This window comes from Notolepis coatsorum, assembly GCF_963971535.1.
Source record: "Notolepis coatsorum genome assembly, chromosome: 7".
NCBI lineage: Eukaryota > Metazoa > Chordata > Actinopteri > Aulopiformes > Paralepididae > Notolepis > Notolepis coatsorum.
Genome location: NC_140171.1, coordinates 48398447 through 48413897, shown reverse-complemented (window position 1 = coordinate 48413897; position 15451 = coordinate 48398447). Strand labels below are relative to the sequence as shown.

General features: G+C 46.7%; 1 protein-coding gene across 3 annotated transcripts in view; it reads right to left on the bottom strand.

Annotated features, from left to right (window-relative positions):
- htt (huntingtin) overlaps positions 1–15451 on the bottom strand; it is a gene marked incomplete at its 3' end in the record, with an annotated part of 160495 nt that overhangs the window by 100927 nt on the left and 44117 nt on the right. For all 3 annotated transcript variants that reach the window (XM_084318190.1, XM_084318189.1, XM_084318188.1), the window contains 10 exons: positions 14124–14263; positions 13737–13800; positions 13500–13600; positions 13050–13196; positions 12421–12541; positions 11242–11387; positions 9739–9929; positions 5423–5652; positions 5171–5297; positions 4961–5085 (listed from right to left, as the gene is read on the bottom strand). In XM_084318190.1, coding sequence (XP_084174316.1) covers positions 4961–5085; positions 5171–5297; positions 5423–5652; positions 9739–9929; positions 11242–11387; positions 12421–12541; positions 13050–13196; positions 13500–13600; positions 13737–13800; positions 14124–14263 — 1392 coding nt within the window. The remainder of the gene's footprint in view (positions 1–4960; positions 5086–5170; positions 5298–5422; positions 5653–9738; positions 9930–11241; positions 11388–12420; positions 12542–13049; positions 13197–13499; positions 13601–13736; positions 13801–14123; positions 14264–15451) is intronic.

The following is a 15451-nucleotide window of genomic DNA, read 5'->3' as shown; positions in this document are numbered from 1 at the left end:
CCTGCAATATAGAGCCTTCAATCTTGACCAAAATAAAGCTGCTCTTTTCACTATAAAACTCAGTTTATATTGCAGTATAAATCAGATCACGCGTCCATCTTTCTTTCACCAATGTACAAACAGAGAATCAAAAGTACTCCTGTAGTCTCGCGAGAGGTGCAGAAATGGGATTTGACGTCGGGGGAGACGCTCCGGTCTGCGTTTGACTGCACAGACTGGAATGTGTTCCGCGACACAGATAACATTAATGTCTACACGGAGACAGTGCTGGACTATGTTTGTACTTTGGTGGAAGAAACAATCCCCACTACCAAAATGAGAGTTTACCCAAATCAAAAACCCTGGGTAGACAAATCCGTCCGTGAAGCTCTGAGAGAGCGCACCAAAGCATACAACGACGGCCTAGTGGCAGGCAACATGAATGACCACAAGGTGGCGCGATACAACGTAAGGAGAACAGTGTCAGAGGCCAAACGGCGCTACAGGGATAAAATTGAACTCCAGTTTGAACAAGCTGACTCTAGAGCTATGTGGCAGGGGCTCAAAACGATGACAGACTACAAAGGCGCCTCCCTCAAACTGAACAGTGACATCTCCTTAGCAAATGACCTCAATACCTTCTATGCGAGGTTTGATGCTGGTAATAACAACACCAGCTCACAAGCCACGGCAATGGGGGGGGGGGGGGGGGGGGTCGGCTGCTGATGGAGGCGCAGTGTTCAGGGTAACAGAGCATGAGGTGAGGCGGACCTTTAAAAAAGTGAATATCAGGAAGGCAGCAGGTCCGGACGGCATCCCCGGCCGCGTCCTAAAAGTCTGTGCCGACCAACTGGCCCTAGTATTCACTGACATATTTAACCTGTCCTTAGAACAGGCTGTCATCCCCACCTGCCTGAAGAAGTCCACTATTATCCCTGTACCCAAAAAATCCAAGCCTGCTTGCCTCAACGACTACCGCCCTGTAGCTCTCACCTCCATAGCCATGAAGTGCTTTGAGAAGCTAGTAAAGGGCTACATCTGCTCCTCCCTCCCCATCAACATGGACCCCCTGCAATTTGCATACCGCCCCAACAGGTCCACGGAGGACGCCATAGCCCATGTGCCGCACACAGCAGCATCACACCTGGACAAGAGGCAGGGGAACTATGTGAGAATGCTATTCATCGACTACAGCTCGGCATTCAATACCATAGTCCCCTCCATACTCATAGCCAAGCTCAGGGACCTGGGCTTGAACTATGACCTCTGCCAGTGGGTCTTGGACTTCCTGACTGGCAGACCCCAGGTGGTGAGAGCAGGCAACTGCACCTCCTCATCCATCACCCTCAACATAGGGGCCCCCCAGGGCTGTGTTCTGAGTCCCCTCCTCTACTCCCTGTACACACACGACTGTGTGGCTCAGCGGAGTAGCAATACAATCATCAAATTTGCTGACGACACAGTGGTGGTGGGCCTGATCTCTGCCAACGACGAGAGGGCCTACCTGGAAGAGGTCAAGGTCCTGGCGGGATGGTGCCAGGAAAACAGCCTCTCCCTGAACGTCAGCAAAACAAGGAGATGATTGTGGACTTCAGGAGGTCGGGGGTCAAGGACTACAGCCCCCTCAGCATCGACGGGGCACCGGTTGAGAGAGTCAACAGCTTTAAGTACCTCAGAGCCTACATATCCGAGGACTTGACATGGACCACACACATTGACAGTGTTGTGAAGAAGGCACGACAACGCCTCTACTTCCTCAGGCGCCTAAGGAAGTTCCAAGTCAGTCAGAAGATCCTTAAGAACTTCTACTCATGTACAATAGAGAGCATCTTGACCGGCAACATCACCTCCTGGTTTGGGAATAGCACTGCACAAGACCGAAGCAGACTACAAAGAGTGACACGTTCAGCCGAACGCACAATTGGAGGGGGGCTCCCCACCCTCCAGAACATTTACAACAAGCGTTGCAAGGGCAAGGCTAAGAGAATCATCAAAGACTCCAGTCACCCGAACAACTGCCTCTTTGAACTGCTGCGGTCAGGCAAGCGATACCGGAGTCTCAAGGCGAGCACAGAAAGACTCAGAAGAAGCTTCTATCCCCAGGCCATCAGGCTGCTAAACGAACAATGAACACTACACAACAACAACCACCAAACGCACATAGCACACACATCCACACGCACACACTCACTTTAAACAAACACACTGTAGCACCCACTCCACACACTTTATAGCACACACCCACTTTAAACAAACACACTGTAGCACCCACTCCCCACACTTTATATTTATTGATGAAGGATTGCACTACAACTCGTACACCTTACTGTAAATTGTACCTAAATTGTACCTCATCCCATTTCTGCTTTGCACTATATAGTACTGTACATTAGTACACTGCATAGTATTGTATATTATATGGTAACTCAGAACATTGTACATATGTCTATACCGAACACTGTGACCTCATTTTCTTCTTCTAAATTACATGCTATACTATGTTATTTGATACTATCTTGTCTAGCACAGTCTCTGGAGCGTAACAGTAAGAAGCATTTTGTATGAAAGTATTCTGTACTTCTGTATGACAACTATTAAAGAAACTTGAACTTGAAACAGTATGATAGCTATAATAATAATAACTTCACTGCGAGGGCTCTTTTAGCTAACGCTAGCTAGGCACGTATGATAGCCAATTACTATTATAATAATAATAACTTTCCCATCCTCCCAAAGCCCCTCCGGCCCCGTTCTCATCCGCAGCGGCAGTACAAAACAACAACAACAACTAATTGACGCTATCAATAGACCCAGTGAGCGCGGCGGCTGAATGAATGAATGAATGAAAACTTTATTTAACAGATTGCAGAATGGGTACAATACAGTACGGCTCAATACACACAATTGTTAAGGGGATGCAGACCAGAGAAAGACGTTTGTCTTGTTTACATCAGGGTCCATACAGCCCCTTTCGTGACTGTGCTCAGCACCGAGTGAATCCACAGTCACTTGCTCCTCAATGGGAAACCAACCTAGATTTACCATGAAGGACTGGTTCTGGCCGAACCGTTCGTTATACAAGTATCACAGAGACATTACAAAGGTGCTCACAGTTGCACGAGGGGTTCGCACAGAGATACGGGATGGTTTGAAAGCTCGGCGTTGCTAATAAATATTTTTTATATTTTTTTATAAACTGCTCAAAGCGGCATTATTTCCGCCGTTGGGTGATCACAGCGCCTGCGCAGTGCGCACCATCCCGTATCTCTGGATTCACTTGGTTCAGCGCCGAGGCTCACCATACGAGAAATATTCAGTTTCAATCTGTTTGCGCATTTAGTATACAGTCACAGTGTTCGACTTACGTGATGATTTGCTCCATTTTGATGTAAACGCCAAAGAATAATCCTCACAATGTTATCCAATATCCAGCCTGAATTTTTCAAGGGCTTTCGAAAAAGCCGCCTCCCCCAACATGTCGTATACGTCATGCCGACGAACCGTGGCCCGTGGGCACTGGATCAAACCATTAAAGTGGGGGGGTCACACAATCTTTGGAAACTTAAAAACTTGCTATTAAGTGTCATTGCGTATTATTAATTTGATTGAAATTACGTAGTTATGGTTATGGTTAGATAATATTTATATATTGGGGGGGGATATATCATATGATCAAAAAGTGAGGGAGCAAAGAGACAAGTTTGCTCCCCCAAGTTCAATAGTCCTGGAGCACGTGCATCGTCTGCTCCTATACGTAGGCGTCTATGGTCACTGGTCATTTCAACGTTTTCAAAGTGAAATCAAGTAACTTTACCTTAGCAGCTCCGGGTGCTGTGGGTAGCAACGTTAGCTCTCATAACGTTAGCAGCTCCGGGTGCTGTGGGTAGCAACGTTAGCTCTCATAACGTTAGCCAGTTAGCAGCTCCGGGTGCTGTGGGTAGCAACGTTAGCTCTCATGGCGTCAGCCAGTTAGCAGCTCCGGGTGCTGTGGGTAGCAACGTTAGCTCTGATGGCGTTAGCCAGTTGGCAGCTCCGGGTGCTGTGGGTAGCAACGTTAGCTCTCATGGCGTCGGCCAGTTGGCAGCTCCGGGTGCTGTGGGTAGCAACGTTAGCTCTCATAACGTTAGCCAGTTAGCAGCTCCGGGTGCTGTGGGTATCAACGTTGGCTCTCATAACGTTAGCCAGTTGGCAGCTCCGGGTGCTGTGGGTAGCAACGTTAGCTCTCATGGCGTTAGCCAGTTGGCAGCTCCGGGTGCTGTGGGTAGCAACGTTAGCTCTCGTAGCGTTAGCCAGTTAGCAGCTCCGGGTGCTGTGGGTATCAACGTTGGCTCTCGTAACGTTAGCCAGTTAGCAGCTCCGGGTGCTGTGGGTATCAACGTTGGCTCTCATAACGTTAGCCAGTTGGCAGCTCCGGGTGCTGTGGGTAGCAACGTTAGCTCTCATGGCGTTAGCCAGTTGGCAGCTCCGGGTGCTGTGGGTAGCAACGTTAGCTCTCGTAGCGTTAGCCAGTTAGCAGCTCCGGGTGCTGTGGGTATCAACGTTGGCTCTCGTAACGTTAGCCAGTTAGCAGCTCCGGGTGCTGTGGGTGGCAACGTTGGCTCTCGTAGCGTTAGCCAGTTAGCAGCTCCGGGTGCTGTGGGTGGCAACGTTGGCTCTCATAGCGTTAGCCAGTTAGCAGCTCCGGGTACTGTAGGTAGCAACGTGCTCTTTTACCGTCAGCTGCTTTCAGCTCTGTTGTTGTTGTGTTACGTGCTGCGCGCGACCCGTGTTCCATACGGACGTAAGGAGAGGTTCGCTTACGCGTATTAGTAACCCGGTTTGTATTAGGAGGCCGGCTTATAATTGCTTAGCTCAACAGCGCACCCGGATATTAATAGAGACCCGGATTTTAATAGAATACAGGTTACTATTAGAGGAATTACGGTATGTGTGTGTGTGTGTATGTGTGTGTGTGTGTGCGCACGCGCATGTCGGTGTAGACCTTGTAGTTGGTGTGCGTGGCTTTGAGGACATCATAGAGCTTGAGGTAAGGGGGCAGGTGGTAGAAGCTGCCAAGAGTGGTGGACTTGTTGACCACAGTGGACACAGAGCTGTCTGCCGGCCTGCCTGCTTACAAAAAAACAAAACACACCTCATTTAGAGATTCTACATGGCTTAGAATTGTGAGTTGAATGTGAATGTGTGTGTGTACCTGGATTAGCTTCACTGGCTTTCTTTGGGCTCATAGGGGTGGCGCTGGCCTCAGCAGTCTCCTTCTCCTTGCCCTTCCTCCGGATGGGGCTGAGGGAGGGGGTGTTGGAGAGGGAGGGCAGGGTGGCCTGGAGGAGGAAGAGACACACATGACAAACACTGTTCAACTGTGTACATATTGCCCACCACCACAAATAACACCAGCACTTGTGGGAAACACTGGTTTATGATGGGTTGGATTCCCGTGCGTTACCTTGACGGCTGGTCCAGGAGGCGTGTCGTCCAGCACGTGGGCACAGATGTTGAGGATCTTCAGCAGGTGAGAGAAGAGCTGCTCCACCATGGCCACGAGGGGGCGCTCTGACAAGGCGGCCCAGGGCTCCTCCACTTTACCTGGGGCTCCACTGCTGCCGGTGCCAGTGCTGGCACCACTGCCCTCCTCCTCTCCGGCCCAGGGGCTACGCATGCACTTCGGAGCTGCCGCTGGAGAGGTGTCGGGTTCAAATATTGTTTTAAGAACTGAGGGTTTATGAGAATTAATAACATCTAGATATACACAAGGGTGTTGGATGAACCAAATAAAAGATCTGAAAAGTACAGTGATTTGACAGGATCTCACAGTTTTCAGCATTTCCACTGTTCTTTTTTTTTTATCCACTTTTTCTCCTTATTTTCAATTTTTCTCCCATCCCAATTTCGTATCGCCAATTCTCCCCTTCAATTCTCCCCTCCCCTTTCTTGAACGTTGCTAGACTATGCCTCCCACTGGCCGGCTGTAGTGAGGATAGAAGCCTTGCATCACGTGTCCCCTCCGCGTGAATATTAAAGGCAACCAACTTGTGTTCAGCTTTTCGTTCAGCGTTTCTCTGATTGGCCACACGGCCAATCAATCAATCCACTAGCACACGCCCTTGCGGCAAGAGAGACGCGGCAGGAGAGCTGGTCGAACCAGCGGTGTTCTGTTGTGTGACTGTACTACAGCGATGTTCTGTTGTGTGACTGTACTAAACTCTTCCACCACATGACCGACATTTGACATACAGTACACCTCCTATCTATGTTGGGATTATGTATGTTTGGGATTATGTTTGTTTGACAAAACAATAAAAATCGCTACTGTTAGTAATGCTGCCACCACCCACTTCAATGACAGAGCTCTCATATTTGCGAATGCATAAACTATATCTTAAATTATGGCGATGTGTCTAATATGGCTGTCGCGAAGTCATTGATAAGCGACAGCCATATTAGACACATAATTTAAGATATAGTTTATGCATTCGCAAAATATGAGAGCGCGGCGCTGTCATTGAAGGGCTTCCTACAACAGAGCACCGCCGCTGCTGCTGCTGAATCAAGCCGGCGGCGGCGCACGAAAGCCGGGGATAAACCACCGCGTCGCCCCGCTGGCGCTTCAGGCTCAGCAGCCTCCACGGGCGAAATAACATATAACGTTACAGTTCCACACTGATGTACAGTGAGTGTCTAATATGGCTGTCGCGAAGTCATGCCTCTCCCTCTGACAATATCATAATGATGTGTTTTCTATATTATATCCACAATCATTCATCTAAAAAATTGTATGGGCTTTGATTAAACATGTAATCTACACCTACTGTAACTTACTGTACCTCTGCTTCCTACAGCACAGCAGGTAATGGCGTTAATCAATGGAACGCGAAACATAATAACGTTACGCTTTCTAGTTCAGCGCATTTCATAACTGTATGGGCTTTGTTTATACACGAGTGAATCTGGTAGTTGGTTGTTAAAAACGCGAAACATAATAACGTTACGCTTTCTAGTTCAGCGCATTTCATAACTGTATGGGCTTTGTTTATACACGAGTAAATCTGGTTGTTGGTTGTTAAAAACGCAAAACATAATAACGTTACGCTTTCTAGTTCAGCGCATTTCATAACTGTATGGGCTTTGTTTATACACGAGTGAATCTGGTAGTTGGTTGTTAACACTTTGAGTGCCACTCACGAGATTTCTCAGGGTTTTTTTATAGGTGGTTGCGTGCCACTCACGAGATTTCTCGGATTTTTTTTTTTTTTTTTGTGATCTGAAAAATTATTGCATCACCCGAGCATAGCCGAGGGGCGCCGGCGATCACTGTGGAAAAAAGCGCCCCCTGTCGTCTCCCAGATGATATAAGTGATTTTGGAATGGACTCAATGAAAATGAATGGGGAAAAAAATCCGGTACTCCACATTTTCCAGTTCACTGATCCAGCCGGGGTTACCAGAGTTCATTCTGGAGCCTCAGAGCCCCGCGGATCATGGAGTTCTACTGTATCGCGTTGGATCCATACACGTATCGATTTTTTCGAATGGTGATCAGGAATTGGAATATACCAGTTGGATACCATCTGATGTCAGGTAAGGACTCTATGTTATCAGTGGTAGGATAATCAGAGTAAGTTTGATGAAGTTATAAGCTGTTTTGTGAAATGTCTTCTTTCGGTTTCACTGTAAAACTCTGTGAGGAAATCAACGGAGCGATTATCAGTGCGCGGCCGTAATGTGCTTGCGTGCACGTATAATATTGATCATCTAGCCGAGCGTTTATTTGAAAACGATTCATAAAAAGGCTGATGAATATCAACGTTGTGGAATATTCCACTAAAAGACGATTTTCATAGAATGCTCCAGAATGAGCTGTTTTTTATATCAAAACGGGGGCTTTTCTAACTGCTCTGAAACGGAAACGACGCGATAAAAAAACAATCTGCCTTCACAGCACTGACTGGAAAATAGTATTTGATAATGCGATGGGCAGATTAGACACATAGCCATAATTTAAAACATAGATTAGGCGATATTAACGTTAACATTGGCGCCGATGGTGGCATTCAAGCGGTAAAATGGAAAACCAGGCGTGGCGCTGAAAGTGTTAAAAACGCGAAACATAATAACGTTACGCTTTCTAGTTCAGCGCATTTCATAACTGTATGGGCTTTGTTTATACACGAGTGAAACAGCAGCCCAACACAAGTGCGTTGGAACAGCAGCCCATGGTACACAAGTTGGTTGCCCGCGCTGCCGCTCGCTTGCGCTCCTTGGATTTAATTTGGGACGTGGGACGACTGCGCTTGCCTGCGCGTGGGGGCGGGGGGGGGCGCGGCCAATCAGAGAAAAGCCGAACACAAGTTGGTTGCCTTTAATATTCACGCGTCCCCTCCGGTACACGAGGAGGCAGCCTGTCGCATCTTTTCACCAGACAGCGCGGGCTCTCAGTGGCGAGGAGTAACGCGTGGGAGGCTCACGCTGCCCCCGCTACTTCCTGACTTTGCTGTACAGGCGTCACCAAACCGACCTGTAGAGTGGTCCGCACACGGCGAGCGACCGTCGCCTGGCGATGCGATCGCCTGTCGCTCAACGACAATCGCCTGGCCCCCCACACCAGAGGCGACCGTTCACAGGTATAATAATGTGTCGCTCTGTCTAGCTGGGGGTGTGGTTACTTGTTTCCCCCCGGAGGGAGATATAGGAGGACGGACCGGATGTTAGTTTGTTGTGAAGCTAGCGTATTAGCAGGTAGCTGTGTTGTGCTTTATGAGGGAATATTAACCTGTAAAACCCATATTGAGCTGGAATTAAACCACCATATATACAAATACAACCTCTCCTCATTCTTCCTGACATTACTGCATGACTGATCGCTACAATACGTTCATTACCACCGATTGGACAAGTAATGTTATGCACCTGCTGAGAGAGGATGTTTTTTCACTGAAGACGCAAACTGTTCTGTTCTCAACCATCATTTTCTTTGGACAATAAACCTTATAAACTACATCAGCTGCAGCCTGGACATTAAACTCTGTCAACACCCACAACTTCTTTTGTTACCCGAGTATAAAAACACTAGTAGGTGCATCGTGGCACATTGTTCATTTATTAGTTAATGACAAGCGGCCACTATAGCTTCTCCAACTAACGTTATTTATTTAAATTGTTCCTGTTAATAATAATGAACATAAGTAGCATGGTAATAATACGTAGGTTATTGATCAATGAATGTATTGATAAATTAATGGTGTACAAATGATACACCAGTAGAAGTCATGTTATTTCCTCATCGTCCTTGCTGCGTCGCCTCAAAAAATAGGATCAAGGCGATTTTTAGCGAGGCAACAGAAATTGCTGCACGACCGTCGCTTCAAAATCTCCTGCCGTGTGGGTTCTCTCATTCATAACAATGGAGGCGATAGAATTCTGTCGGTCGCCTCGCTTAAAAAATCTGTCGCCTCACAAAAATCGCCCGCCGTGTGCGGACCACTTAGGAGTCGCTGTCCACAATGTCCAATCACCACCCATCGACTTTCCACCCGCTACCTCTCCAATTGAGATAGTATGACGACTGGCCCAAGCCGCAGGCAATGCTGACTCCGGGAGTCGAGACCGCAGCCTCTTGCATTGGTGACGAGCGCAATCTCCGCTACGCCACCCAGCCGCCCACTGTTGCACACATTCAATCTGTAATTTGATGCCAATGTTAAAATAGGATTACATAGGTGTGTGTGTGTGTGTGTGTGTGTGCATGTGCGCACACGCTCCCCACCAGCAAGCAGGTTTCCAGCCAGCAGCAGAGCATCCTGGTGGGCTGACAGGTCCAGGGGGAACCAAGCGGAGGACAGGAGGGACAGAACCATGTTGGCCATGCCCACTGTCAGACTCCTCCTCTCACTGTCTGACACCGAGGAGGAAGAGGTCGAAGAGGAGGAGGCTGGAGCACTACCTGGCTGGGACACACTAGAGGAGGAGAGAGAGAGAGATAGATAGGAAGATAGGTAGAGAGGGAGAGAGAGGTAGAGGGGGGAGAGATACCGACAGAGGAAGAGAGAGTGAGTTTAGTACCAGTGTGAGAATATATTTGTGAATGTGCGTGAAGGTCTGCTATTTAATGTATAATGTGTCAGTGAATGAGTGTGCATGCGTGTGTCTGCAGTGTGTGTGTGTGTCTGCAGTGTGTGTGTGTGTCTGCAGTGTGTGTGTGTGTGTGTGTGTGTGTGTACAAACAAGTAGATCCGAGCACACTAAAAGCTTCCATTGAAGGAATTTTTATTTTGCAGTGAGTAGTAAGGTTTTGAGTAGCAATGCTCTTTCTCAGACGTACGTGTGTGTATGTGTGTCAGGGTTTCCGTTAGAAAAAATTGTTGCCGGTCTCCGTGACCTGCAAGATTTCAATCTACCGGACAAATGAGATTAATTCCGGTCATAGTTTATTGAGCTTTAAAACAATTGATAGGCAGGCTATATAAAGAATGTCATCCTCAAGGCATGTAGATTTATAATAGTATTACTTAAAACTAGGCTACTTTTGCGTATACAGTCATTAATATATTCCAAATAAAATAAGTCCCTCGATACTCCGTGCTGCTGCTGACTTGAAATCAAATAGACCGCGTATGTGGGCAGTCGGTCCGACACTAAACAGCAGTCTGTTATAATCACATTTTTTATGAGCTAACGAATTCCGTTATATTGGACATTTGTATTAATTATATCAAGCGAAGAACTGAGAAAGCAGAGAGACGGCAACATTATCGTGGTTTGCGTGACGACTCTCTCCACCTCGCAACGACTTATTTGCAAAGAGTATGGCGCTGCAGAGCAGCTGATTCAGCTGTTATTGGCTCTTTTCTGGGAACCGCACAGCAGCGCCCCCCACCCAACATTGGCTGAAAATGGCTGAATTGGAGTACTGCTGGAATACTGCATTGTGCTGCTGTTGCTCCGGCTCTGCAGCTTCACAAAAGTTCGCACACCCAGCCAGCACTAAGCTCTCGCTGACAACGTCGTTGTCATTATTAGAAGCAACGAGGAAACAAATGTAATGATCGTTTCGTTCATCGCATAGGCTATTTAATTTTAGCCTATTTTAATACAATTCAAATAATCAAATTGTGCTTACTCAGGGAATTATTTTCACCGGACATTAAGACCGGAGAGATTAAATATGTCGGACTTGAACAGATTTTGCCGGTCAAATACCTGTAATTACCGGCTAACGGAAACGCTGATGTGTGTGTGTGTTTGTGTGTTTGTGTGTGTGTGCGTCTACCTCAGGGCCCTCCCTCTGCTGCGGTTGAGGCTGGAGCGGGAGGCCTGAGCGGTGCAGGAGCTGACGTAGCCACAGTGCCAGCCTGTGCTCCAGCTGCATGCCGGGAAGGTGGAGGTCAGGAGGCACAGCGCCTCACAGCAGCCAAACTATAGACAGACACATTTTTACATGACTTATTAGAAAACAAAGAGGTAACCCGATGTTTACCTTCTCATTTAAAAAAGTGTTATTCTTTCTTCTGTACAATCCTTGTCTTTTCTTTTTTGATCCACTTTCTCCTTATTTTTCTATTTTTCTCCCATCCCAATTTCGTAATTCCAATTCTTCCCTCCCCTGTCTTGAACGTTTCTAGACTATGCCTCCCACTGGTCGGATGTAGTGAGGATAGAAGCCTTGCATCACGTGTCCCCTCCGGTACACGAGGAGGCAGCCTGTCGCATCTTTTCACCTGAACAGTGCGATCTCTCAGTGGCGAGGAGTAACACGTGGGAGGCTCACGCTGCCCCCAATACTTCCTGTTTCTGCTGTACAGGCTTCACCCAACCGACCTGTAAGAGTCGCTGTCCACAACGTCGAATCCCCACCCACCGGCTTTCCCACCCTCTAACACTGCCAATTGTGTTAGTATGACGGCAGGCCAAGCCGGTAGCAACGCAGAGAGCTGGGCTCGATACCAGCATCTCCTGCGTTAGTGGCGAGCGCCTTGCCCACTGCGCCACTCAGCCGCTGTACAATCCTTGTCTTGAGTATACAATCAATATGCCTATATGTCCGAACTATTGATATATATATTTTTTTGTGGTGTATTCGCTGTCGTTTATATTCAATACTTATATTTTGACTACTTATATGTACAGTCGATATGTGCAATATGTCTAGCATATATGTGTACAGTTTGACCTACTGCTCATTTTGTATCGCCATAAAAACTTCAATAAACAAAGTAAAAACATTTATTAAAAAAAGAGAAAACTAAAACCGGTGATCCATTTAATTTGGCCACATCACTGAACATGAGACATGAACACAGAGTAGACAGACATCAATGCACAGTAAGGGTAAACTATTAATACGTTATTAAAATATAGACTATTCAAAATGACGTGAGTATTCGACTAGCTGATTATTTATTTTGGTGTTTATTTCCTTCTATTTTCAGTCAGTTCAACATGTGCTCACGGTCAGGGCTCTGGAGCTGGAGGAGGTGAGGGCGTGGGACACTGCTGTGATCACTCTAGACAGGTTGTTCTCCACCGTCACATCAGACACATGTTGAGACAAGCTGTAGCCTCGGTAGGTCCTGGTGGACAGACAGCGCACACTTCAGTTAGACACAATCCTGACATTGCATCTGGACGTATATGTACAGATAGGTCCATAAATAGTTGGACATTGACACAATTGTGGCTCTGTACACCACCACAATGGACTGGAAATGAAACAATCAGGATGTGCTTTAAGTGCATACTTTCAGCTTTAATTTTAGGGTATTTACATCCAAATCAGGTGAGGGGTGTAGGAACAACAGTTTCTACATGTGCACCCCAATAAAAGTAATTGGACAAACTAACAATCCATAAATAAAATAGTCACTTTTAATACTTGGTTGCAAATATTTATGGACCTGACTTGTGTGTGTGTGCGTGTGTGTATTTCAATCTGCCAGAGGTGGTGCTTTAGCACTGGATGGAAATATTGTGTGCTAAAGCACCGCCTCTGGTCATCATCCAGAATTCATAGAACTGTAGTTACCTCCGTAACTCTGGAGATCATACATGCATGGATCTGGGCATATGTGTGTGTATGACCTGGTGATGGTGCTGACGGTGAACTGGGAGGGCGGCTGTGTCTCGTGCATCAGCAGCTGTAGGTAGACAGAGCTCTGGTCCCTGGCTATGGCTACCACTGGATCTGCCTGGCCCTGGTCACAGTCATAGAAGAGCCTGGACACCAACCTGGAGGAGAGGGGAGAGGAGAAGAGGAGAAGAGAAGAGAGGGGAAGGGAGAGGAGAGGAGAAGAGAGGGGAAGGGAGAGGAGATAAAGGGGAAGGGAGAGGAAAGATGAGAGGAGAGGAGGAGAGAGGACATTACTTTCCTGATACACTTTTTAAATACAATGGATAAAGGATCATAGGGTGAACATATACTGAAAACAACCAAACAGAGGAATACTGGACAGACCAGAATTGGAGGAAGTAGGCAAAATAAAGCATGAGAGAGAATGGAAGAGAATGAGGAGCAAGAGGAGGTGCAGCTACCTGCTGACGGTGGAGGCTGCTACATGTCGTACTCTGTGGTCGTCGTCTCCCAACAGGTGGATCACCACATTATTCAACACCCTGTCTTGTAGTTGCAGGCGCTAGAGAATGAGAGAGAGGTCACAAGAGGGAATGCAGGGATCATAGAGCGGTTATTTTCTTGGTCTGTGTACAACTGAAATTGATATGTCAGAATGAACCGGTGTTGAGTGTCTGAAGCACAGAGACAGTTCCTACCCCAGTGTAGTGATGCTCTCCTTTATGTAAACGCTCCGTTTTCCTCTCAAGGAAATTCACTAACCTGAGAGAGAAAAGTGGAGGGGGAGGGGTGTAACTCAGGCTGTGTGTTATGTTATATCTTGGACTCATGATACGCAATTTGATTGTCTAAATTCATGATAAAAATGTAATGTTACGTCAGATTTCTAAGAATATTATGCGAGATGGTCACAAGAATTAGTTTCATGTTGATGCTGTAATCACACTTCCCATTAATTAACATGTGACTTTACATACCCAAGCGAATATTGTGAAATAAAGTGTTCTTCTGAATTGCATGGAGTTTGTCTATGATATCAGATTGATAAAGGCCATATTAATATTGAGGTAGTAGAGGAGTCTTACCGGAAGTCCATCTCAGCCAGCGTCTCTAGGAGCTCAGTCCTCACCAGCCAATAGGAACAGTCCCTCAGGGCCAGCAGGTCGATCAGCAGCTGGAGACCCAACTCACTGAGGGTGCTGCAACACACTGTCATGATGCAGTGCTGAAACACACATATATATACACACACACTGTCATGATGCAGTGCTGAAACACACATAGAATACACACTGTCATGATGCAGTGCTGAAACACACATATATATACACTGTCATGAGTGCTGAAACACACACATACTGTACAGCAGGGTTTCAGTTAGAAAAAATTGTTGCCGGTCTCCGTGTCCTGCAAGATTTCAATCTACCGGACAAATGGGATCAATTCCGGTCAGAGTTTATTGAGCTTAAAAACAATTGATAGGCAGGCTATATAAAGAATGACATCCTCAAGGCATGTAGATTTATAATATTTTAACTTAAAACTAGGCTACTTTTGCGTATAGTCATTATATTCCAAATCAAATAAGTCCTGAGACTCCGTGCTGCTGCTGACTTTAAATCAAATAGGTGTCTCTGGGCAGTCGGCCCGACATTAAATACAGCCGTGTGTTATAATCACATTTTTATGAGCTAACAAATTCCGTTATATTGGACATTTGTATTAATTATATCAAGCGAATAACTGAGAAATTTGGCAGAGAGACGGCAACATTATCGTGGGTTTGAGTGATGACTATCTCCGCCTCCCAGTCCCAACGAAACGATAAACGAGCAACTGCAGAGCCGCAGAGCCAGCGGTGCTTTCAGGTCCGGTCTGGGGACCGCTCAACAGCGCCACCCACCCAACAGCTGAATTGCCAATGGCTGAATTGGAGTATTGCACTGTGTGCGCACAACTGTCAGCTCTGCGGCTCTGCAGTTGCATGCTTCTCGCAAATCTAGCTCCTGCTGCCAAACCAAATGAATCTCGACATCGCTTCACCAATAGTCGTTATCAGAACACTACACACATAATAGAACACACATCGTTGTCATTATTAGACCTGCTTGGTGAAGCAACAATGAAACAAATGTAACTATTTTAATACAATTCAAATTGTGCTTAGAGGGAATTATTTTCACCGGACATTATGACCGGAGAGATTTAAATATGTCGGACTTCAACAGATTTTGCCGGTCAAAAACCGGTAATTACCGGACAACGGAAACCCTGCTGTACAGTCAGGACCATAAATATTCAGACATCAACAAGGGCGGCTAGGTGGTGTAGTGGGCAAGGCACTCGCCACCAATGTGGAGACGCTGGGTTTGCGTGTTCGAATCCAGCTCTCCACATTGTTTTCAGTTTAGCT